General features: G+C 39.0%; 1 protein-coding gene and 1 pseudogene across 8 annotated transcripts in view; one reads left to right on the top strand and one right to left on the bottom strand.

Moving 5' to 3' along the window:
• Rnf13 (ring finger protein 13) overlaps window positions 1-26321 on the bottom strand; it is a 99382-nt gene that overhangs the window by 7866 nt on the left and 65195 nt on the right. For 6 of the 8 annotated variants that reach the window (XM_030252608.1, XM_006501458.4, NM_001357080.1 and 3 more), the window contains 3 exons: window positions 25023-25113; window positions 20433-20538; window positions 6960-7053 (listed from right to left, as the gene is read on the bottom strand). In XM_030252608.1, coding sequence (XP_030108468.1) covers window positions 6960-7053; window positions 20433-20538; window positions 25023-25113 — 291 coding nt within the window. Of the gene's footprint in view, window positions 1-1258; window positions 2459-6959; window positions 7054-20432; window positions 20539-25022; window positions 25843-26321 lie in introns of those variants that run through there. The other 2 variants (NM_001304456.2, NR_130743.2) reach the window with 2 other exon arrangements.
• On the top strand, window positions 17291-17798 carry Gm17951 (predicted gene, 17951; annotated as a pseudogene).

The following is a 26321-nucleotide window of genomic DNA, read 5'->3' as shown; positions in this document are numbered from 1 at the left end:
AAATACGATGAGCTGGTCCACACTTTCAGGAGTTGTTTAACTACTTTATTCAAAGCCTAGGTATACTCTAAGCACGTGTGTTAGACAGGTCCTCTCAGTGGACCACTCCCCACTCTACAGAATAAGGTACTATGGCAGGGAGTCACTTTCATGAAGCTATATATAAACTTATACTTGTCCTGGAAATTGCTTGATTGGGTCATACTTCTCCTCATTTTCTAATGTGTCTATAATAGTGATAGACACACATTCATTTACAAATGTAATTGGGAAAAAAATTAATCTTGGCAACTGAAAGGAATAACACCCTGCAGGACACAATAGAGACCGTTAGATCGCAAGTTTGGGTTTCTTTTTCTGCAGAAGTTAAGATATCCTGAAGCTCACCTGACCTACAGGATTTCAAAGACTCTATACCTATCATGGCAGTACAGTACTAGACTTGTTTACTTTCAGGTCACAGAAATCCCATATTTGAAAAGACAGTTTTGCTTTGCTTTTCCTCATAACTGAGCAAAATGCACAGCACGGATATTATCAGGGAAGTTAAGTGGGTTCTCACAGTCACATCCAAGTGGTAGAATGAGGTCCTGTGGTTCATTCTTTCTAGTACAGCATGCTGGGGGAAATACTGGCCAACTAAAGAATACTGACTGCTCAGCAGGGTTGGAGAGATGGCTCAGAAATTAAGGGCACTGACTGCGCTTCCACAGGTACTGAGTTCAATTCCCATCAACCACATGATGGCTCACAACCATCTGTAATGGTATTAGATGCCCTTCTGGTGTGTCTGAAGATAGCTGCAATGTACTCATATACATAAAATAAATAAATCTTAAAAAAAAAATACTGACTGCTGCTTATGCCTCCATTCCTATGAATGTTGTCTTAATACAAAGCATGAGTAATGCTGAACTCTAGAGACGAGAGAATTGAGGAACCAGAAACAAAATAAAATGATTTGTGATGCCATGTAGTTCTAGTGCTCTGTAATTCCTAAAGTAAAGAGATTGATGGAGGGAAGAAAGTACAACAACATTCCTCACTGACTTCTGGATCTACTTAGATGTAGACACGTGTGAGTATCCCATTGTTTTCCTTAACATATTTGCAAATTAGAGGAAATTTAAAATATACATATATAAAATATGCCACTATACAACTTAATCTTCAATTATCAGGCTTAACAATTTCAGTATTTTTAAAAATCTTGGTTAGATCTACTTCCAATATTTTCTTGAAAAAAATTAAAAGCCAATACTGAGACATATCATTTTATTAAATATATACATAGCAAGTAAGAGCTTTAAAAACATAATCACACTATTATCATGCTTAACAAAAATGAATGACAATTTCTTAGCATCTAAATTTATTAATATCACTCAAAGCAAATTCAAATTTCACCAAACTATTCTAAAAATACTTTTTCACAGATGATTTGTCCTAAGCAGGCCCACGCTCTCAGCTGCCTGCTGCAGCCGCTATGCCAGGTCTTCCTAGCATGCTGCCCCCTCCCCCACAGACCCTCCCTCTAGAACTGTAAGTTGCTTTTGTCATGGTATTGTCTCACAGTAACAAAAACCTAACTAAGACACCTATAGATCTATGCCAGTTCATTCTTGAATTATTCATCTGGGTTTTTAGAAACAGTGCTCTGTAGCTGTTTCCTCTGAACTATAAAATTCATGCGGGAGGACTGCGATTCAGAATATTCCAGAAGCTCACAAGACCTCCAAATTCACATGAATTCACATGGCCCTTCTCAAAGATTATCTATGAAACAGCAAGCAAGTACAGGAGATGAGACCCTGTTAGTGGAGCTATCTGCTAGCTATGTGTAGCACTTCAGAGATGCAGCTTTTCTGAGTCGTCGTCACCCATGCTGGCATGCACTATATAGTAACGTGACTATCTTTGAGCCACCCGTACTCCTGTAAGTAACCCTAATGAGTTCACTGGTTCACTACACTAGAGTAAGGTAGTTATTTATTTGATCTGTCATCCATGCATAAATGTTTATTCATGTCTTCCCAGGAAAAGCTGCACAACCTAATTGGCATGTGAATAGGGGCTGATAGATGAGTTGGGGAGAAGTGTGGCCTATGGGATGAATGATAAAATGTAACTTCAGGTGATCAGTCTGTGGGTGGAACATATGTGGGGGTAATCTTGATATAGCCATTTCCTCTATGTGATATGACTCTGCGACTCCTTGCTACTGTGACAATTACATGTTACCAAGGAGAGATAAGATAGAAAACCAAGGCCAAGCCACCTGAGAGTGGGCCACTTAGAGTGGCCATCTTCTGTGTAGTATGAGAGGCCATGCCTCCTTGATGAACACAGGCCCACCTCCATCCCCAGACAGCTGATGAACTAAGGACTATGTTGCAGTCCATAAAAGCCCAGATGAGATGAGATCATATGCAGTTTATCACAGTTGATGCATGGGTTGCTGTGGGCCATAAGAAAAAAAAAAAAAAGACATGTAACTAAGATTCAGCTATCTGCCAAGAAGGAAAATGTCAGAGTACAAGATGATCTACAACGGGAAAAAGTCAGTAAGTATTATCCTCTGATTTGGCAGGAAAGGTGGAAAAAAGGAGAAAACGAGATCAAGGTGTTGGCCTTCTGTTTCCCAGAGTTGGCAGGATGCAAGGAAAAGAACACAAATTAGATCTCTGCCAAGGAGCTCTTGTTGAAGTTAATCACCAAATACATCTGACCTGCTTAAACTGGGGAAGATTGAATACCAGTGCCCCCTGACAATCGGTTTATGATGCTGTGTGGCATGGGCGCACAAGAGATCAATATGAGTGCCATGGAAGTGGAGACAGTATTATAACCACCCTTGAGACAAAGATTGGATAATCTGAGATAATACAGAGGAAATCAGTCTCTGACGTACTGGCCCATATGAGTCATTAGGAGCACATGCTATTGATGGCTGAGGGCTCCGTGAATCCCAGGGACGGGAAGGCACCTGGGAAAGGACAGCTGTTGCTGAGCAAACTGGGCAGCAACAACTGATGGGGTGGTGCATGTTAGGGCTCTTTCACATGACAGAAGTTGCCAGCCTGGGGTTGAAAGTATTGGCTGCTGTTTAAAGGCCCTGGTTTGACTCCCAGCGCCCACATCGAAATTTACAACAGTCTATAGAACTCCAGTTCCAGAAAATCTGATGGTTTCTTCTGACCTCAGTGAACACCAAGCATTCATAGAGTACACATACATACACTGGGGAAAAACACATAAAATGTATTACCTGTTTAAAAGGAAGAAGAAAAAAGTTGTTGGGAGCCAGTGTCATAGCTCAGCAGATATAGGCACTTGTCACCAAGCCCCTTGACCTAAGTGTGATCTGAAAGCTCACATGGTAGAAGGACAGAATTGGCTCTTGTAAGTTGTCCTCTGACCTTTACATGTGTCCTTTTAGCAATGACCTTGGGACTAGAATAGGGCTTTAGTGGATTTGCTGGGCTTCATGGCAGAATGTGATCTTTATAAAGTAGGAGGGGCTCTGGCAGATCTTACTGGCAGGCCAGCATGCAAATGAAATTTATAAAGTTATAAAGCAATGCAGAAGAGCTGAGAAAGGCGAAACAAAAGGGCCTATCTGGTACATTTGGAAGATCAGGGTAGCAAAACCTGTCTCTGGAGTGCCTGAGCAAAAGATTAACAGAAAAACAAATTCTGTGTGAGTTTCTGGAGGAGAACAGTTCAGAGAAAATATAAAGTGATAAAAAATAGTGCAAATGAAAAATATTAAGCTTGTCCTAGGGAGATACAGTTATTTACACACACCCCCACACACATACACTATAATATTCTATATCTATTTCTCCCTGTATTCTCCCCAAAAACAAACAAAACAAAAAAACATTGTGGTTGGAGCTTGTTTACCCAGACTGGGGCTTTCAGCAACTAATTGTGCCAATGAAAATGAAAGGGCCACAGGTTACCCTGGGCTTATCAAACCAGGGGAGCCAACTCCAGTGTGAGGCACAGGAGATTTGCTCTTGCTTCCCCTGGGGCCTGATCCAGGCTAAGCAGCACAAGCCTGCCTCACCAAGACTGCTGGGTATTTAGGGGCTTGCACAGAGGCTTTATAGCAGATGAAGCAAAGCACCAAGATAAGGAGACCAAATGGCTCATGGAAAATGACTGAGCCATACAGAATTGGATGGATCAGTGCCCCCATCTATGCATCTGTATAAAACACAATTGAAACAAGTTATAGGATCTTTTCATTGGACCTTGTGAGTGCTTTTTTAAAATAGCAATCCAATACAGCAGCTGGCCTACAGAGATTTTGCCCACCTTCTGTAAATGCTAACCCTTTGGTGTTGTACAGATTTGGAAAGGTATCTGAAAGGATGGTAAAACTATCACTTTAAGTGTTTGACTGAAGTCACTGTACATGGGTAGAAAAGGATACTCCCAAGAGCCATAAGGTTGCTAAGTAAAAATCTTAAGTCCCAGGAGTAGGTTGCCTTCCTATTACTTGTTGGCAGAGGAATCAATCCCCTGATAACCTACAAACCATAAGGTTATTCCCGCTACTGCTGGCTGCACATCTGAGTTGGACAATAAGATCCTATTTCTAAAGATGACACACACTTTGGCTGTAGCATACAGAGAAATGAGGCTAAGACCAAGCTGAAAGTTCACTCATTTTCACTATAGTATCAGAGTATACAAACTTCTGGGGAAGAATTGTTGCTGACAGTCCTGCTCAAATATGGATGCTGTGTGCTGTACTAACAACACACCAGGCAAGCTGAACATACTGGTACAACTGTGGCATGACTATTACGGGTACAACCAACTGCTTTTTAAAATTAGATTTTTGTTTTATAGGGTGTTTTGTTTTGAGACAGGATCTTGCTGTATACCATTAGCCTGGAAATCATTGTATAGACCAGATGGGCCTCAAACTCATATAGATCCACTGGTCTCTGTCCCCCAAGAGCTAACATTAAAGAATGCTCAGAGAAAGAAAAATGGTGAGGGGTAAATTTTTTACTGTTTAGGTGCTATTTCTCTTAAAAAAATCCTATAATGGCTACTCATCTTAGAGGAAAAGCCAATTTTGCTTAAGCCATTTTAATTCAGGGTAGTTTCAACATCTTTTTTTTTTCCTTCTTTTTATTACATTGTGTGTGCATATGTGTGCATGCTTTGTGTGTGTATGTGTGTAAGTGTGCACACACATAGAGTTAATTCTCTCCTTCCACTACATAGATACTGGGGATTAAACTCGGTTCATCGGACTTAGCAGCAAGCACCTTTACCTTTACCTGCTGAGCTATCTTGTCAGCCCTCAACATCAACTTCTAAATTAATATTTTGTTTTAGGAAAAAAAGATGTTTTTAAGCTAGGTCCTGGCACTGGACCAAGAAGCTATCTACAATTAATACCCACTTGTAAAGGAAAAATGAGTTTTCTCCAATGGAGTGTCACTAGGTATATTAACCGTATTTAAGGACAGGCCTCATGCTCAGGAGTAGTTTGCAACACAAAGCAAGCTCAATGCTATTTTTTTGTATATTTTTTGACACATATTGCTTTGTTTGAGCATTTTGTGTGTGTGTGTGTGTGTGTGTGTGTTTTGTGGAGTTTTGAGTGTGTGTATGTGCATGTGTGTGCACATGTATGTGTATTTCTTCAGGGCTTTTTTTTTTGGTTTTGCTTAAAGAAAGAAAGGACATGGAGTTGGTTCACTGAGGCGGTGGGGGGAGCTGGCAGACACTGGAGGAGGGAAAGCATGATCAGAATATATTGTATGAGAAAACTTTTTCAACTAAAAGATGGGGTCATATTCAAAACCATGGAGCTTTTAAAAGTGATCTCTAGAGGTAGACTGTCATACTGGGTATGATCTGTAAACAAATTTAAATAACTCACCTCACATGTTCTGCAGTTTTATAGCATCTATGTCCTTTTAAAAAATGAAATTCAATGTTTTCCCAGTTTTTACTGTTATATTTATAACAAGATAAAATTATAAATGGTAATAAAACATTTAGCTATATGGAAAATAAAGCTTTGCTTTTTCATTATTCATTCACTGTCTTATTTATTTTATTTATATGGGCAACATCATTTGCATGCCTGATGCCCAGGTAAGCCACAAACGGGTACTAGATTTTCCTGGGATATACCATTCACAGATGGATGTGGGTCTGAGGAATTAAATCCAAGTTCTCTTGGCAGAGTGGCCAGTGCTCTTAACCACCAAGCCATCTCTCCAACCCCTAGAACTCTGTTTTAATGCCTTCTCTATTTTACCTTCTTTAAACAGTCTTTAAGCAGAATATTTTATTTTTATGTTTTTAATGTAGTCTGAGATGTACTAGCCATCATGATGAACAAGTATACACCTACATCTGAAACTCACTTAGCACAGAGCATTGGCTATAGTATAAATTCCAGACTCCTTCCCAGCTCTGTCAATACAGTGCAAACCTCTGTAAACCTCTATTTCCTTGCATTTAATGGAAAGATACCAATGGTACCCATTTCATATTAGTATGAAAATTACATGACATGCAAAATGCAAACACGTAATAGCTACCTATGGTTTTAAGAGCAATACAGCAGCATATATCACAGCATTTGAGAACACAGGAGGAATGTCAATGAGGGCAGACTACCTTAGTGCAAGAAAGTATTTTTTTCCTATGATAGTATACAGAGCTACTGGCACATGGTGGTGGCAATGTATATTTCTCCCCGTTTCATTATTAAGATTTATACCAATCCCATACCTTCTTCCTGCCTTTACCAGGCTACCAGTACATAAAAAATCTTTCCCAAATATTCATTATTAATGTTAGTGAGTGTTAAGAATGGTATATAGTAGAGACTCAGAAAGTGGTATTAAGTAAATATGGCCATCGTGTGTTCTGAAACACTATATGTTAATATTTAGGACACAACAATATTCACTTACCCTTTTTAAATTTATGTACGGGAAGTTTTTTAAGTTGATCTTTACGAAGTCTATTTCTTCTGTTTCTATGTCTGTCCTGAACAAATTTTGTGATCTAAAGATGGAAAGAAAGAAAAAAGACTGGTCAGATATTAAATATACTAATAAAAATTGACATTGAGATAAAAATAATCTCTTTTAAATTTCTGGATAGATGCTGTAAAACCACTTTAATTTATTTCAATCCTAATGACAACACTATTGATTAAACCATTAAGCTCACAGTGATTTGTTAATTTATCTATTATAATTTGAATTTATTATTAAATACATTTTAACTTCTTAAAATTACTACATTTACTTATTTATGTATCTGTTCTGTATGTATATGTGCATACACACATGTGCCACAGTGCGCATGTGGAAGTCAGAGGATATCTTAGAGAAATGTGTTCTCCCTGTCTACCATCTGAGTCCCAGAAGCCAAACTCAGGTCACCAGGCAGCAAGCCTTACTCTATAAAACACTTTGCCAGCCCAGTCATTAAGAGAGAGCACTTGCAACTCTTGCAGAGGACCCAGGTCCAGTTTCCAGCACCCACATCAAGGCTTACAGCCACCTGTGACTCCAGTTCAAAAGAGGATCCAATGCCCTCTTCTGGTGTCCATGTATAAAATACAACTCAGAAAAAAAAAAAAGAATAAACAATCAATATACTTAATAGTTTACATAAATCTCCAAACATATACTGGGAGATGACACAAAGAGCAGAGCTCTGAATTCCATTAGTATAACAAACCACTGTGAGTAAAAATCAAGTTTGTGGTTATCTAGGCATGCGAGTCGTAGGGGCTACTAAGGAACAGAAAACATTTTGTGGTGGGTGATGGACATCTCATCTTGATTATAATATTGAAATTAGTATAGCAGTGTTTAAATATATATATTATATAAGTGCTAACATTTATTATGATGTACAACTTAAATGTGTGGTTTATTTTATGTCAACCATACCTTAATATTTTTAAATGTTTAAGAAAAAACCAACTAAGACATCAAAAATTAAGCAGGTTTTATTGAGGCTAGGAATATAATTCAGTAGTAGAATGGTTGACTTATTTATACAAGATTCTTTCATCAGTCCTTGACTCTAAAAAGAAAAGAAAAAAATCCAGAAATATAAGCTTTTAAACCAAAAGCAAAAATTATGGAATCCAAATTTACATAAAAGAAAGCTGGAAAATATGCAGCTATGAATCCAAATCCAGCTATAACCACTGTCAATGGAGTAAGTCCATCAGTTTTTAAGGAAGTGTATAATTAAAACAATCCAATTCCATGCTATTTACAAGATACAGTTAAAACTGAAGCTACCTTAAGGTTTCTTTAAAGGGGGTAGGGAGCATGTGAACATATTAAAGTAAAAGCTATGTACCCAGTAAAACAATAGCAAAGAGAATATTCAGCAAGAATATGCTAAAAACTATGGGAGCAATACATGAATTCAAAGCCTTCGGGACTTCTAAGTAAACAGCAGTTTACATCCATTGAAGCAGTGGGGCTGCATGGGCTCTCACTGCGTGCCACAGACAAGCACTTGAAGCACAGCCTCCAAGTGAGGGTTGCTCTCAGAATAGACAGACAGACAGCAGCCTGCAAGATGAACTACTGAAAGATAAAACCACACTATATATGTGCTTTGAAGGTTCAAAAAATTTTAAACTTAAAAAACACAGTATTTAAATTAACCTCTTCTAACTTTGCTGAATTTGGCTACCAGAAAATTAAAAATAATAGTGTTCTACTGCTTAGCATTGTTTTAGAAAACCTAAGAATGCAAAACAACAGACAACTCTAATCAAAGCTGTACAATTCTGTGAATATACTGAAATCACTAAATTGTGTGTTTTAAACATGTCAGTTTTATGTTATGTGAATTATATTTTTAAAGTTAGACAAATCCACAAACTTAAATGGAAGGACATGTACCTGCATGGTGCACATGTATGAACAGCATTTATAAAACATGATTACAAAAGGATGTCACAGAACAGTTGTTTAAGGATCACCTAAATATTCATAACAGGTTTTCTGACCACAGTACAACTAAATTAGAAATATATATGAAAGTTACAGAAAAAATATGTCAGAAATGTAAAACTTCAATAAAGTAATCCATGAACCACAAAACAACACCCAGTGGGTAACAGGTTTCTAGTGAAGCCTCTTTACCACCTAGAATCTCTGCAACCCAGAAAACACCATAAATTATGAATGAAGTTGAAACTCTAACTCACTGGAGAACGAGCAAGCTTTTCACTGGACCACAGTATTAGACAACCTTAAGTACTCAAATATCTGAAAGCAGCTTTGAGATACTGTGGGCTGAATACCAGCCACAACTGACATAGGCAAGTATGCCTATTTACTCCTGCAAATGTATTATTATTCTCTCTTAATACAGAAGTGGCAAAAAAAAGAAAGAAAGAAAGAAAGAAAGAAAGAAAGAAAGAAAGAAAGAAAGAAAGAAAGAAAGAAAGAAAGAAAGAAAGAAAACAGAAAAAAGCTACAACTGAGTCCCCTTCACCTAGAAAGAAAAAAACAAAAGAAATGTCTTACAATAAGGATGACACTTCAAATAAGTTGTACAGCCTAGTTTCAATGGATTTATCTACAAACACTCCCTTCACCTATGTCTTAGGGAACACTGCAGAAGAGGGGTCAAAAAGATTTAGGAAGTTTGTTGTGAGGTTGTATCTCCTAGTAATACCAGAAGGTGCACCCGTAAAATGTCACCAAGACACCTGCCCAAATGTGAGCTGAACAAAGATGGCTACAACAAATACACCAAACTGAATGGCAAAAAGCCCGTGAGGCTACACAAAGAATTACAAGCACCCGAGGAAAGCTGGAAATGGGGGAGATGAGAAGAGCACACTGACAGGTTGTCTAATACCAAATGGTCAGCCTGAAAACATACATATAAGAAGCACTATATGAACTATATGAACTATATGAACAGGTTATATTTAGGAATATATGTGTGTGTGTATGTATATATATATATATATATATATATGTGTGTGTGTGTGTGTGTGTGTGTGTGTGTGTGTGTGTGTGTATGCACGTATGTATTGTATATATGCATACTCATATGCATGAATAACAATTAGTTTAAAGAAAGAGGACATGAATTTGAAGGAAAGTAGGAAGGGTATATAGGAGAGTTTGAAGGGAGGAAAGGTAAGGAAGAAATATAACCAAATTATAATCTCAAAAATAAAAAATACAAAATAAATACAAATCTTAAAAAAAAACAATAGGCTTGACCTAAATCCCCTAAGGGACAACAATGTAAATAAGGGTAATACAAGTTAATTTAAGAACAAAGAAGAAAGGATTTTTTTTTGTTTTTTTGTTTTGTTTTTTTTTTGTTTTGTTTTGTTTTGTTTTTGTAGGCAGGTATGGTAGTACATGCCTTTAATCCCAGCATTTGAGAAGGCAAAAGAAGGCAGATAGATGTCTATGGATTCAAAGACAGCCTGGTCTACAAAGTGAGTTCCAGAACAACTGGAGCTGTTACACAGAGAAACCTTGTCTCCAACAAACAATCAAACAAGGAAAGAAAAAGAGAATTTGTATGTATTTTTTCACTGGGAATATATAGATCCCAAAGCAGTGTGAGTCTGGTTTATTATGGATGCAGAACTTAAGTCCACTTCTTGGAAGGACAAATCACATAAACATCTAACAACAATGCAAGGCACAGATGGCCAAGGATAAAGAGAACTCACTCCACATATGACAGAAATTCTCTTAAAATACTCATTCAGTATATGAACCACAGAAACCACTGTATTACTATGCTGAAAATAATTTCTTAAAAAACATAATTAGTAAGAAGTTGAGGCTTCCAAGGAAAAATGGAGGATGGTAATCTGCCTGCACATGACTGGTCAAGGAGACATCAGGAGAAGACAGAGTAAACTGACTACAGAGGCAGAAAGCAGAAGTCAGCCTCAGAAACTTGGAATGGCAGTGAGGGAACCAGCAAGACAATGGAAGGAAGAGATGGGTGAGACTGAGAAAAGGTAAGCTGCACCAAACAACTGTAGCTGTGGCCTTCGGTGTGTGTGTGTGTGTGTGTGTGTGTGTGTGTGTGTGTGTGTGTGTGTGTGTGTGTGAGAGAGAGAGAGAGAGAGAGAGAGAGAGAGAGAGAGAGAGAGAGAGAGAGAGAGAGAGAGAGGACAGGGCTAATAACTAAGCTGAGTGACTCTGGGGAGAGGAGACTTGTCCTAAATCCCCAGGGCTACGGCCCTCGCCACCTCCAATGCAATCTCTGCCTTAGGTAAAAATGATACCTCTGGCAACCAGTGAGGTAATCGAGAGGAACCCCATTTTATCACCCTATGAGTAGGGGGTGAGTTCTTGACAATGAATCTGTATTTAAAACTGAGCTAGACTGGGAGGCTTGAGAACAGACAACAAGCCAGGCAGCTGTCATTTCACAAGGTTCAGCCCTGGGACACTTAAAAAGCAGGAGGGACAGTTGCTGACAAGCTGACACTGTAGGCTACAGGAGGGTTGGCTCAGGGGGTTCAGTGAATGAGCCCACCTTTGGTGGCTGGAGCAGGTTTCTCAATGGAAATAGGCACACAGTCTGATAGCTCTTGAGTGTGGGCTCCAGCTCTGCACTCACCTATCTGGTAGCCAATGCCACAGAACCCAAGAACTCGGAAGTAGAGCCCCCAGCATGGGGAGTAGTACATACATCGTGAACATACGAATGCAGGTTCTTCCTCTGCACACATCTCAAAGCTATGGCTGCTGCTTATGCATCTGACACATTTGAGATGCCCCCTGCTAGAGCATTAGCCACCCCCTTGAATATAACCTTAGGAGTCTCAAAGAGTGAGAAAACTTGCCAAGCTCACAGACTGCTAAGCTAACTATGACCAGCAGAGGTCTATGGTACACAAAGAAAGTTACTGGAGATACTTTTGCCCACAGACTAGGAGAGAGGAGAAGAATCAAGATACTGCAGGGAAAGAGATGGAACAGACTCAGAGCGGCAGAGAAGTCTTCCAGAATGTAGGTGGAAGGGGAAAGTGGCCCACGGAAGGGCAGCCCGAAAGCGTCTTCCCAGCAAGACCAATGGGCTTCACATACGGTAACCAGCAACTAAGCTGAGGAAGATTTAGAAGTGCTGAGTTAGGATTAAAAGTATGGGCATGTTAGCCATGGGAGGATTAGAAGAGCCTAGCTATTGAGCCAGTAAGGCAGGTTAAAAATGAACTAGTGCCTCTCGGGCCAGGCGGACAGTGTGAGACTATGCCGGGGCCTAGCAAACACAGAAGTGGATGATCACAGTCAGCTATTGGATGGATCACATGGCCCCCAATGCAGGAGCTAAAGATATTACCCAAGGAGCTAAAGGGAACTGCAACCCTATAGGTGGAACAACAATATGAACTAACCAGTACCCTGGAGCTCTTGTCTCTAGCTGCATATGCATCAAAAGATGGCCTAGTTGGCCATCACTGCAAAGAGAGGCCTATTGGACTTGCCAACTTTAGATGCCCCAGTACAGGGGAACCCCAGGGCCAAAAAGGGGGAGTGGGTGGGTAGGGGATGGGGGGGGTGGGTATGGGGGACCTTTGGGATAGCATTGAAAATGTAAATGAGGAAAATACCTAATAAAAAAATAAAAATAAAAATTTAAAAAAACATATCATTCATTGTACCAAAAGTAAATCTCAACAAGTTTCAAACTTAAAAAAAAAATGAACTAGTGTGCTGGGAGTGGTGGCACACGCCTTTAATCCCAGCACTTGGGAGGCAGAGGCAGGTGAATTTCTAAATTCGAGGCCAGCCTGGTCTACAGAGTGGGTTCTAGGACAGCCAGGGCTATACAGAGAAACCCTGTCTTAAAAAACCATTAAAAAAAGAAAGAAAGAAAGAAAGAAAGAACGTGTGTGTGTGTGTGTGTGTGTGTTTCATCCACGAATCCTAGAGAACCTGGGCAGGTGGCTGATAGCACGGCCCACCCAGGAACATTAAAGTTGGATAGTAGAAGTACATGCTACAAATGGCACCTAACAACAAACACAACATGCATATATAACTAGGAAGGAGTCCAGTATTCCATTCCCCACTGGCCCGCTATGCTCCCTATTTTTATTTGCTCTCTCTCTCTCTCTCTCTCTCTCTCACTCTCTCTCTCTCTCTCTCTCTCTCTCTCTCTCTCTCTCTCTGTGTGTGTGTGTGTGTGTGTGTGTGTGTGTGTGTGTGTGTGTGTGTATACACATGTGAGTCGAGGTACATGTGTATGAATGTATGTGGAAGCCGGAGAAAACAATATCAACCTTATTGTTTGGGGCCTTTGTTTCTTGTGGTCGTTTGGTTCTTAGTTTGGTTTGGGTTTTTTGTTTGTTTGTTTGTTTGTTTGTTTGTTTGAGTCCAGAGTCTCACAGTGAAACTGGAGCTCATGCACACGGCCAGATGGGTCACAGAGATGACGTCATCTTCATCTACCCCAGTGCAGGGAGCTTCGGCTGCCTATGCTGGAGACGAAGCCTGGTCATTGTGCTTGTCCGTATGCACTATGCCGACCACGCCATTGCTCTAGCCTGCTTTTATTTTTACTTTTTTCCCTTTCCACATCAGTTTTAGCAGCAAATTTTGATTTTTTAAAATAATATTCCCATTCATACATTCTCCTAGTTGCATGCCTTTTCACTGTTAGATGTTTTTCTTTTCTGTCTTGCCTTTCCCACCATGATTCCCCCTCTACCCCCCCCCCCCCGTGCTATAATTTTAATACCATTTTACCTTTTTTTTTAACTCACATGTATCTGTTATGTTTTGTTTAGTGTGTGCTTTTTTTTTTCCACACTCATGCTACAGTGCTCACGTGGAAGCCACACATGCAAGAGTTGGTTCTCCTCTCACCATGTGGGTTCCAGGGATCAAGCTCAGATTGCCAGGGGTTGTAACAACCCTTACTCCCTGCACCGTCATGCCCACCCAAGCGTTTATATTCGATTTCTTTTATCTAACTTTGGTTTCCAACTCTGTCTTGATTGTGTAATCTACGATCTTGAGTTGTATGTGATGTCATGCTTTTTTCAACTCCCTTGTATTATGTTATTTTCCAATTGTTTTTTCCTTTTTTAAAAAATTAGATAATTCATTTACATTTCAAATGCTATCCCCTTTCCTAGTTTCCTCTCCGAAAGTCCCCTATACCTTCCTCCTGCCCTGCTCCCCAACCTACCCACTCCTGCTTCCTGGCCCTGGCATTCCCCTCTACTGAGGCATATAATCTTTGCAAGACCAAGGGCCTCTCCTCCCATTGATGGCTGACTAGGCCATCCTCTGCTACATATGCAGCTAGAAACATGAGCTCTGGGGATACTGGTTAGTTCATATTGTTCCTCCTATAGGGTTGCAGACCCCTTCAGGTCCTTGGGTACTTTCTCTAGCTCCTTCATTGGGGGCCCTGTGTTTCAGCCAATAGATGAGGGGCACTGGCATAGCCTCATAAGAGATAGCTATATCAGGGTCCTGTCAGCAAAAATCTTGCTGGCATATGCAATAGTGTCTGGATTTGGTGGTTGTTTATGGGATGGACCCCTGGGTAGGAAAGTGTCTGGATGGTCCTTCCTTCCATCTCAGCTCTGAACTTTGTCTCTGTAACTCCTTTCATGGGTATTTTGTTCACCATTCTAAGGAGGAACGAAGTTCGACAAGACAGGTAGATCAATGGAATAGAATTGAAGACCCAGAAATGAACCCACACACCTATGGTCACTTGATCTTTGGCAATTGAGCTAAAACCATCTAAAGAGACAGCACTTTCAACAAATGCTGCTGCCTCAACTGGCAGTTATCATGTAGAAGAATGCAAATTGATCCATTCTTATCTCCTTGTACAAAGCTCAAGTCTAAGTGGATCAAGGAACTCCACATAAAACCAGAGACACTGAAACTTATAGAGGAGAAAGTGGGGAAAAGCCTTGAAGATATGGGCAGAGGGGAAAAATTCCTGAACAGAACACCAATGGCTTGTGCTGTAAGATCGAGAATCAACAAATGGGACATCATAAAATTGCAAAGCTTCCGTAAGGCAAAAGACACTGTCAATAAGACAAAAAGGCCACCAACAGATTGGGAAAGGATCTTTACCAATCCTAAATCTGACAGGGGACTAATTTCCAATATATACAAAGAACTCAAGAAGCTGGACTCCAGAAAACCAAATAACCCTATTGAAAAATGGAGTACAGAGCTAAACAAAGAATTCTCAACTGAGGAATACCGAATGAGAAGTACCTGAAAAAATGTTCAACATCCTTAATCATCAGGGAAATGCAAATCAAAACAACCCTTAGATTCCACCTCACACCAGTCAGAATGGCTAAGATCAAAAATTCAGGTGACAGCAGATGCTGGCAAGGATGTGGAGAAAGTGGAACACTCCTCCGTTGCTGGTGGGATTGCAAGCTGGTACAACCACTCTAGAAATCAGTTTGGCAGTTCCTCAGAAAAAAAATTTTTTTAATCTTGTTTCTCCTTCATTTTTCCTTTTCTCTGTTTTCTTCATTTCATTTACTTATTATTTTTATAATTATCTAAAACAATTCTTCACAACATATTCAGAATTAGTCTTCCCATTACTATTTTATGATCATAGGTGATTAAGTGGGCTGAGGTCTAATCTATTTTAGTATATTTCTAGATCCTATAAGGTTTGATGCTGTTTGTTTTCTATGCTGACTAGTAATGGGGATGTTGCATTCAAGTAAAATATAGCTAAATAAAACTAGATATCTAAACATACAAATTATAAAATATGCATAAAGAATATTGAGGCATCATGAGTCCATTAAAATATCCTAATTTTTCAGCCCCTGAATTAAATGCTTAAAGAAAATTCTAAAAGTTTAGTAGTATAATTGTTTAGTAACCTTAAATACAATATAAACATGCAGATTAATCATTTCAGAAACTGGAGGGGAAAATCAGCAAGAGAAGAAAAATCAGAAAGTTAAAAATATGGATAAAAAATCATAATGCTATAAACAGGGTCAGAAATCTACATTTAAGAAGCTAAATAGAAATATTTGAAATTTTCAAGAAAGAAAAAGAACACACAGTGGAAAGCACCAATAGTATACTTGAGCAGCCAGAAGAGAGAATGTAAGCCACAAAGACACAGATGAGCAAATGGTACACTGAAATATTGTAAGGATAGATAGCTGGGCATGGCCATATCCCAGACTGCTGGGATACACTCAACAACCAGCCTGAGTGCACAGGATAGGAGCGGAAGTAAAAACTAAAGGCTCAGGGGATGCATGTGTGTGCACACCACACAAAAATATTAACATGCAGCACTTAAAGTACTCTATAGACTCAATGCAATCTTACCAAAATTCTAAGACCATTCTTATTCACAGAAAAAGAAAACATAGACTTAGATTTACATATGGAAACACAAAATGAAAGCCAAAGAAATCCTGAGCAAAATAAATGATGCTGGAGACATTTTACTTCCATCATACCTGATTTGAAGCTATACTACAAAGCTACTGCAGTAAACACAACATGATACCAGTGGAAAACCAGACAAATAGCTGAGTGGAGCAGAGGACCCAAATATACACCCACACAACTCTACCACATGAGTTTTGACAAATGTTTTTAAAACAACACTAGAGAAAAGATGCCTCTTTAACAAATGGTGCAACATATATAGGCTATCCACATACAGGAGACTGAAGTCGGATCTCCTATTTCATTCTGCATAAAAATCAGCTTTAAGTGGACCAAATGTAAAACTTGAAACTCTGAAGAAAAGGTTGGGCTAGGTAGATAGCTTAATTCTCAACCTTCCTAGTGCTGCAACTTATTAACACAGTTTCTCATGTTTTAGTGACCTGCAACCATAGAATTATTTCATTGCTACTGTTATGAATCATTATATACATATCTGATATGCAACCCCCAAAAGAGTTGTAATCCACGGGTTGAGAGCTGCTGGCTTAGTCAATAAAGTACAAGCACAAACCCCTGAGTGTGAGCCCCAAAGCCCACATAAACTAACCTGGTTGTGATGGCACACACTCATAATCTCAGTTCTGGGGAGCCAGGGTCAATAGAGTCGTGGGGCTCACATGGCCTACCAGGTGAATTCTAAGCTAGTAAAATCCTCCCCCAAGTTCACCCCCCAAAACAACAACAACAAAAGAAAAATAAGCAAAAAGAAAAAAAAACCTCAAAAAACAAAACAAAACAACAAAAACCTAAAAGCTTTTCTTCTGATGATCCCAGGGTCATCATGGGCCACAGGGGTGGCCCTGATGCACATCTTTGACTTGGGATGGAGGAAGGCAAAAGTTGATGACTTCCCACTTTGTGGCCACATCATGTCAAATGAATATGAACAGCTCTCTTCTGAAGCACCAGATGTCGCTGGCATCAGTAGCAACAAATACATGGGAAAGAATGTGGCAAGGATGGCTTTCATATCCAAGTGAGGCTCATCCTTGCCATGTCATCCAAACCAACAGGATGTTGTCCAGTGCTGGATCTGACAGGGTCCAGACAGGTATGTGTGGCACCTTCAGGAAGCCACAGGTCACAGTGACCAGGATCACAGTGGCTACCATCACTTGGACCAAGCTGCAGAATAAGGAACATGTGATTGAGGCTCAAGTTCCCTGGTTATCAGAAGATCCACATCTCAAAGAAGTAAGGCTTCCACAGGTTTAATACCAGTGGCTCATTCCTGATGACTGTGGGGTCAAATATATCCCCAACCATGGTCCCCTGAACAAGTGGAGAGCCCTGCATTCCTCAGGGCTTCCACGGTGCTCTCTTATAAACTACCAAATCATGTTCAGTCAAAAAAAAAAAAAAGAAGAAAAAAAAAGAAAAGAAAAAATAGACATCCAAGACTGTCCTCTAGCCTCCACATGCATGCACACAGTTACACACATACACAATACACACATGGGGGGAAGGAGGCAAAACACTTCAAGATTCCAGCTAAGGCAAAGAATTTCTCAATGGTACTTAAGCCACTCAAGAAATAAAGCCAACAATTGACAGAATCCCATGAAATCAAAAGGCTGTATACAGTAAACAGCTACTTCTGTGGGGAAAAAAAATAGCCTAGCCTACACAATGATTGAAACATCTTCCCTAGCTGTACATATGACAGAGAATTTATACCTAGATTATTAAAAGTTCAAAAACTATACAAGAAATCAAACAACCCAATCAATAAATAGGTTAAAAAAATGAAAAGACAGTTCTCAAGGCAGTAAATACAAATGGCTAATACCATTTTAAAATGTTCAACTTCACAAACCATCAGAGAAATTCAAGTCAAAACTATATTGGGACTCCATCTTACCACAATCATAATGTCAGTCATTAAAAAAACCAATAATCACAAACACTGGCAGGTCTTACACACTGCTAGTGGGAATGTAAACTATCTAGCCATTATGGAAATTAATATGGAGGTTTCCAGGAGAGCCTAACACTTATCTTCCACACGATCCATCTATAGTCGTCCTGAGAACTTACTCAAGACTTTAAGTTGACATGTCATACATGTCATAGAGAAACACATACGTCAATGTTAAATGCAGCAATATTTATAGTAGCTGAAGTATAAAACCAATGTAGGTAGCTAACAACTGAGAAATGGATAAGAAAAATGTAACATACACACACACCACCTTTTTTAGCCAATAAAAGTTACAGCATTTTCAGAAAATTATGTAGCTACACATAATTATATCAAATAAAGTAAGCTAATCACAGACAAATACATGTCACTTCTGGTTCCTAGATCTTATATAGATATACAAAATCATGAATATACACATATACATAAGACTTGAAATAAAGGGGTCTAAGGAGCAATGCAGGGGGAGAGGCATGAGAAAGGAGTGAAGGCGTTACAAAGGCAAGTAAATTCAACAAACAATATATACATGCATAAAAACATTAAAATGCTTTTAAAGTTTGAATGGAGGTACTCTCCACAGTGAAAACAAGCCACTCTCAGAAGCCATATGATGGATTATGTACAAATCCCAGAGCCAGTATGAGCTACTGTCCTCTGAGTCATTAGCTGGGTATCCTTGAGGTCTCCAAAGTAATCCAGGCTATTTCCACTGCTGTTGGTTGCCTATCATGGATACATTGTTAATATGACCTCATTGCTGACGTGGCCATACACTTTGGTCATAGATATTACATAGGAAATTAAGCTAAAACTGAGGTGAAGGCTTCCTACCTGCTTTATAGAGGTGTTATTCAGGCTCCTGGGGAGAGTTGTCATCAACTGTTTACTCGTAAAGCTACACTTAGTACACCTTGCATATGATACAGAGCAGGCAAGCAACATGTGCTCACTGCTGTGACTGATACTACTATGGGGGAACCTAATACTTACTCACTGGATTTGGGGCCTATTCCACAGGAGAAAAATCATGTCTAGGACTGTAGACCTGTAAAGCTGGTATCTAAGGACTGAGTAGATAGCTCAGCTGGTCAGAGCGTTTGCTGTACAAGCATGAGAACCTGTCAGCTGCAAACACGGCTGCATGTGCCTGTAACCCCAGCATTAGTACACAGACAAAAGCAGCTTCTGAAAGCTCACTGGCCATCTAGACTATCTGAAACAGTGAGCCTTTAGTTTAGTGCAAGACCCTGTGTCAAGGCAAGGTAGAGAGTAGATAAAGATACTTAATATCTTCCTCTGGGCTCTACATTTGCATATATGAGAGCAAGCATCCACATACTCACATACATGTACCACACATATACACCATACATACATACATACATACATACACACACACACATGCATACAAAGAAAGAAAACTCTTGTGGCTGTGGATATCATAGACCTTAGTGGGGAAGCTGAGCTTTTGTTTTGCTAAGGAGACATGCTATGCCTATCAAATCACTTTCTAAATCTTAGTGCGGATGCCACTGGTTAGTGCTCCTGTCAGCTTTGGCCAAAGAAGCTTCTTTTTTAGTGGGAGGCAATTTTGCAGGGATGTTCAAAATTCTAACAACACGTGGCTTGTTGAGTGTCTAGCCCTAAAAGGGACATCTAGATATGTCCTCTGAGGTTTAGGGAGTGTTATCAAGGATGGAAACAACAGAGGAGTTGGATGAAAGAAGATGAGTGACATGACATGGCTGCCATATTCACGAGTGTGTTACAGCTTGCTCGATACAGAGAAAAGGGTTCTCAGCTGGGAAAGGCCCCTCCTACCTTTTCAGCAATTCTTTACCCATCTCCAGTTCCCATGCACAATAAATGTTCTTTCAGTGTATTTTTCTTCCACATTATATTTGCCTTTTCTAGAACTTTATATAAAAACACATATTCAACATATTCTTACTTACTTTTTTAGCTCTACCCACAGTACTTTTATCATTATTAGACGTCAACGGACTTACCATGAAAATGACTATTAAGATGAGGCAGATGCCCACTATGATGAGGAAGGGGATCAGATAGTACTCCAAAGGAAGACTCAGTTCTGGAACTAAGATAATGTGGCCCCTAGAGGGAAGAAAAATTAATAATTGAGAGTTAATAATAATTATCAAGTTACATTAAAACAAAAAATTAATGACATGGCCATTAAACTCAAATATACTCTGCACACTCATTTTCTAAGACATGATTTACATAATTTAAGGCAGTGGCTCACAACCTATGGGTTGTGACCCCTTTAGGGGTTGACTGGCCTTTTCACAAGGGTCACCCAAGACCACCTGAAAATACATACATTTACATATGATTCATAAGAGTAGCAAAATTACAGTTATGAAGTAGCAATGAAAATAACTTTATAGTTGGGAGTCACCACATGATAAACTGTAGTTAAAAGGGTGGCAGCATTAGGAAAGTTGAGAACACCCAATTTAGGGAATGCTTTTTACATTTTTAAGTCTATTTTGCATATTGTTCAGAACAACCCATGGAGGAGTATTATATACTGAATGTAATGAACTATGCAAAAGTTGTATTTTACATGTAACATCAGCATCAAAAACAATCATAGGGATGGTTCAGAGATGGTTCCGTGGTTAAGAGTTCTTGCTGCTGTTGCAGAGGACCTGATTTTAATTCCCAGTCCGGAAATGATGGTTCACAACCACCCATAACGCCAGTTACAAGGATCCAATACATTCTTACGACTTCTACAGGCACCAGACACACACATGAAGAACACAGAGAAAATAAAAATAATAAACCGTAAAAGCAAACAAACAACAAAAACAGTAGCCCCTCTAGTAGCATGTAATAAAACCTCGACCTCATTCATTATTCCCATCAACATAAAACTCTTCCAGTCTGAGGCTGGAGAGAGGACAGCCCAATGCTTAAGACCACTTGCTGGTCTTGCAGAGGAACAGGGTTCAATCTCTAGCATCTATACTGGGTGACTCACAGTCACCTCTAACTCCAACTACAGAGAACCTCCATGGGCACCAGACATGTGCATGGTGCACATACATGTATGTAGGCAAACACTTATGAATATAAAATAAAAATAAGTACATCTTTTTTTACAGCTATTCTAGAGCAATGGTTCTCAGCCTTCTTAATTCTGTGGCCCTTTAATATAGCTCCTCGCACTGTAAAGACCCCAACCATGAAACTATTTCATTGTTACTTTGTAACTGTAATTTTGCTATAAATCATAATGTAAATAGCTGATATCCAAAATATCTGGTATGTGCAACCCAAAGGTTGACAAGCCCTGCTCTAGAGTAAATAGTGACACAAATTATACTGCCCCCCCCCCATGTACTTCACCCATTGTACCTGGTACAATAGACACAGCCCCTGGATCCCTACATTTGTCTATGAGATGCAGAATGAAAAAAAATCTCATCAAGGAATTCCAAAGAGTAATTTTTTCTACATTTTCATGTTCTCCACTGTTTGGCTGAAAGAGTTACAGAAATATGTATGTTGTGGAGATGGGACACATTTCTTCTCCTCTGAGATATAACCATACTGTTGGTTATATCCTATAGATGAAAACGATGCTCAGTTAAGTTCACTGTATTTCATGAATGGCCACACTTTACATGGTATGCAAAGATTGCTTTACAACTCCTTAGTCTAAGCAGAGGTATGCAAGACTGAGCAGTGCTCTCTCCACGGGGAGGACTGGAGTACTAGACCAGTCAGGGTTAGCCATGGTCTCCTGCTGCTCACGGCTAGGTGATTTGTTTCCTAAGGTGATAATGCCACATAGTCAGTTAAAGTAAAGTAATAATTTTTTTGTAATAAAAAATTGCTTAAAAGTCTTTAGGGTTTCACAGTACTAATGAAAAAATGAATATTTTTACTCCCAAGCTGTTTTTACTGCTATCATTTGTCAAATTTGCATCTAAGTAATTCAACTAAACTGCAACAGATATAAGCAGTATCAGGGATTCCTCCCAAATATTGTAAATACCCTCCAAAACTTACTAGGATTGCTAGAATACAAGTATCACTTTTCAGCAGAATAGAAGATGATCAATTATTTTAAATGCATTTTTGTAGCTTTGAATAAAATATTTAAATGATAATAGCATTGGTTTAAAAAAAAAAAGCAGCAGCATCAGGCTTTGACCAACCTATTTGATCATCTCTTTTAGCAAAAGACCATCTCGAAAATAATTTTCCAGTTTGGGCCACAAACCCTCTGCGCTACAATAATGGTACCACTTACATGAGACACTGATCTGCTGGTATGTCACAACCACACCCCCACAGACATACTATCTAACAGTGCTGGGTGTATAGGCCAGACTGCTCCATAACTCACTTTAACCAATAGAGCGGTTTAATATCTTTCAGTAGAAGCTTATACTTCATCTATTCTGGTTTTTCTTTTTTTCATGCCTATGACGTGGATACATTTTTCCCCATATGACAAAACAAACAATCTCCTGTGATTTAACGTGTTCGATTGCTCAGAAATACCTTGCCAGGCAAGAAGAAACAAGCCGAAAATGCAAATCAGGAAGTTCCAATAAAATAAAAATTAACACTTTAGAATAAAAATGCTATTTATAAGAACAAGACTGGAATTCATTACAGACATTCCCAGCCACACTGATTTAATGGTCTGGAGTTTGAATTTAAAGTTCTACAAGTCCTATGTATGCTTGCCTACCATGTTCCAAATCATTTTAGCTATTGTCAAGATGTATTATGAGGCTTGTAAATAGTCTAAAATTAATTAAGTATTTTAAGCATCTTGAATTACAGACTGTCCTGGCTGGTTTATTGTTAACTTCATACAAGTTAGAGTTATCTGAGAAGAGAGAACCACAATTGAGAAAATGTCTTTATAAGATTGGCCCACAGGCAAGCCTGTGGGGCATTTAATTAACAAATGATTGATATGAGAGGGCTCAGCCCATTGTGGGTGGGGCCACCCCTAAGCTGATTGTCCTGGCTGAGTAAGCCATTAGGAGCAAGCCAGTGAACAGTGATCCTTCAGGACCTCTGCTTCCAGGTTCCTGCCTTGACTTTTCTCAGTGGAGGACTGTTATTTGGAAGTGTAAGCAAAATGAACCACTTCCTCCCCAAATTGCTTTTGGTCATGGTGTTTTATCACAGCAATACAAACTTAATTAAGTTACAATGTCAATAGATATTCAAGATACAGTTCTTTCTTAACCAAACTGCTAGTGGTAGAGGTGGTAACATGTAACAGCAATTACTCATGGTTGAGAACTGCTTCCTTCCTATTTTTCTATCGCCACAGCTGAACCTACAGATTCACCCTAGGTTAATCTCAATTTTTGAGGAGTGGGAAGAGGTATTTAAATATTTTTTTTAGTTTTTAGCAATTTCTTACCACATTGCTTTCTATGACCATGTCTAAATACTGTAAACTCCAAAGGCTTTGCAGCCAATATTTGCTCTTTGAGGTAGTGAAATATGGAATGGAGAAAATAAGCTTTATCCTCCCTTTGTGTGTTTTCAGCTAATTTCAAACCCAACATCAAAGTCTACATAAACAACAACGTTTTAATTCCCCAACCCCTGTTGACACACAGAACCTTGACTTATATCTCCTGACAACCCACATCAGCCAATTACAGAGCCTTTAGTACCACACAACAGTGTCTTCTATCCATACACTTAAGGGAACAACCTGTGATCAACTCAACTATTGGATACTGATGTGCATGCTGGGAATTGAACTCATGTCTTTGACAAGATTAGTATACCCTCTTAATCTCTGAGCCATTTCTCCAGTCCCCCCAATATGCTATTATTCTTAACAGTGTCTAAATAACTAGACAGTAGCATCAAAAATTAAAGTAGGACTGATACTTTCTTAAAATGATTACAACCTAGAAACCTATTTTGAAACAAATTATCTCATTAACGAATAAGGCAAATACCCACTCTCCCTACTAGTTAGTGTGGCATTAAAGGTATTTACAATGCATTTGGAAGACAGAAAGCAACTTGAAGGAGAAAAATTAGAAAGAAAAGGTGAAGCTGTTCATATGTGTAATAGAAAGATTGTCAACCATAGTTTTGGCAATCACAGATTAATATCACCATATAAAATAAGCTTTCATTTTTGCAAATAAGTTCTTAACAGCAAATGCAAAAAAAATAGGAGAGTCTGCCAGTGATTGCAAACAGTAAAATCTCTCATCAGAATCTTAAAAAGAAACTGCAAAATGGAACGTCTATCTTCTTAGCAGCACTGATGCCAACATTAGCAACACTCTGGAGCATGAAAACAATTTTAATACATAATCGAATTTGCCTTTAATACAAAATACAAATCAAGTAAAAACAAGTTTTTACAATAGCTTGTATTAAGAAGAGATAATTTAGCACAATCTATTAGCATATTATAAAACAATCTTTTCCAGGGCAGTCAGGGCAACATAGTGAGACCTTGTCTCTAAATAAATAAGCAAATGTCAACATAACTACAATTATATAATTCTATTCTACAATAAGGGACAGTCTGAAGTTACATAGTGTTTTTGATATCCAATACTTACCCTTTTTCATATGTGAATTCATCTTTCAGGGAATTAGCTGATGATTCACCAATAAAGACAGACGGAATGTCAATTTTCTTTAGTGTATCAACTGCGTAAAAGAACAGCAAACTTATTTGTAACAAGGCAATACTTAAGGGTCTCTCTAAGAGCAGCAAATGCAACTAGACACAATTACACTCAAATTTCCATGCACATGTTCATTTAGTTCTCTCAACAGTCTTACAAGGTAGAGACAGTTTTTAATCTCTAATATTTTCCTTTGACTTACTCTTCTACAGAAAAAAAAACAATTTAACTATTCAAGAACAAAGAAAAGGGCAAAATTTTAGCCTTCCTTCCCACACATAACTTGATTCCTAAGTACAGAGGAAAATGTATTTTATATACACATTTCAAGGACAGAAACAAGCCACCAGAGTAAGATGTCTCCACTCAGGGAAGTTTAACGGGCAACACCATACTTCTGCCTCTCAAGGGAAATGGTGGCAGATTGCCCGGCATAAGACAAGGAGCTAGGGAGTTCATGTTCCTCCTAGAGGTCCCAAGAAACCTGACCCTGACATACGTATTTAAAACAAAAATAAAATGCCACCAAAAAAGAATTTTAAAAAATTACCCACTATTCAGGTATGGAAATAAAGTAACCAGAAACCCAAATAAAAACAATCTTTTGGTGGGAAGAATTTGATGGGGACAGCTTATTTAAGGATGTGTTCCAAAGTCTTTCAACGTCTGCATAGTAGCTGTGGGTCTCTGTATCTGTTCCCATCTGCTGCAGGAGGAAGCTCCTCTGATGATGGCTGAGCAAGGCGCTGATCTATAAACATAGCAGAATGTCACTAAGAGTCATTTCATTACTATTTTTTCTTTTATTTTGAGACCAGTTTTTTTTGTTTTTGTTTTTTGGTTTTTTTTTTTGGTTTTATTTTAGGTCCCTGGACTATCTAATCTCAGGTTTTGGTCACCTAAACAGTGTCTAGTATGAGTTCCATCTCTGGAGTAAAGCTTAAGTCAAATCAGTGATTGGTTGTCTATTTTCACAAGCTTTGTGGTACCATTGCCTTAGAGTATCTTGCAGGTAGGATATCGTATGAGGAGGTGGGAAGAGTAAAAGAGTCAGAGGGGATATGGAAGACAAACAAGGCCCTCTAAAGCAACATGGGTTTTGCCTTATGAACCCATGTTGCTTTAGCTCATACGAACTCACAGAGACTGAAGCAGCATGCATAGGGCCTGCATGGGTCTGTACCAAGTGTCTGTCTCTGTCTCTCTCTCTCTCTCTGACCTGTCTCTCTG

Source organism: Mus musculus, chromosome 3, assembly GCF_000001635.26.
Source record: "Mus musculus strain C57BL/6J chromosome 3, GRCm38.p6 C57BL/6J".
Taxonomy (NCBI): Eukaryota; Metazoa; Chordata; class Mammalia; order Rodentia; family Muridae; genus Mus; species Mus musculus.
The sequence above is the reverse complement of the archived record's forward strand: the minus strand, read 5'-3'. Positions and strand labels throughout refer to the sequence as shown.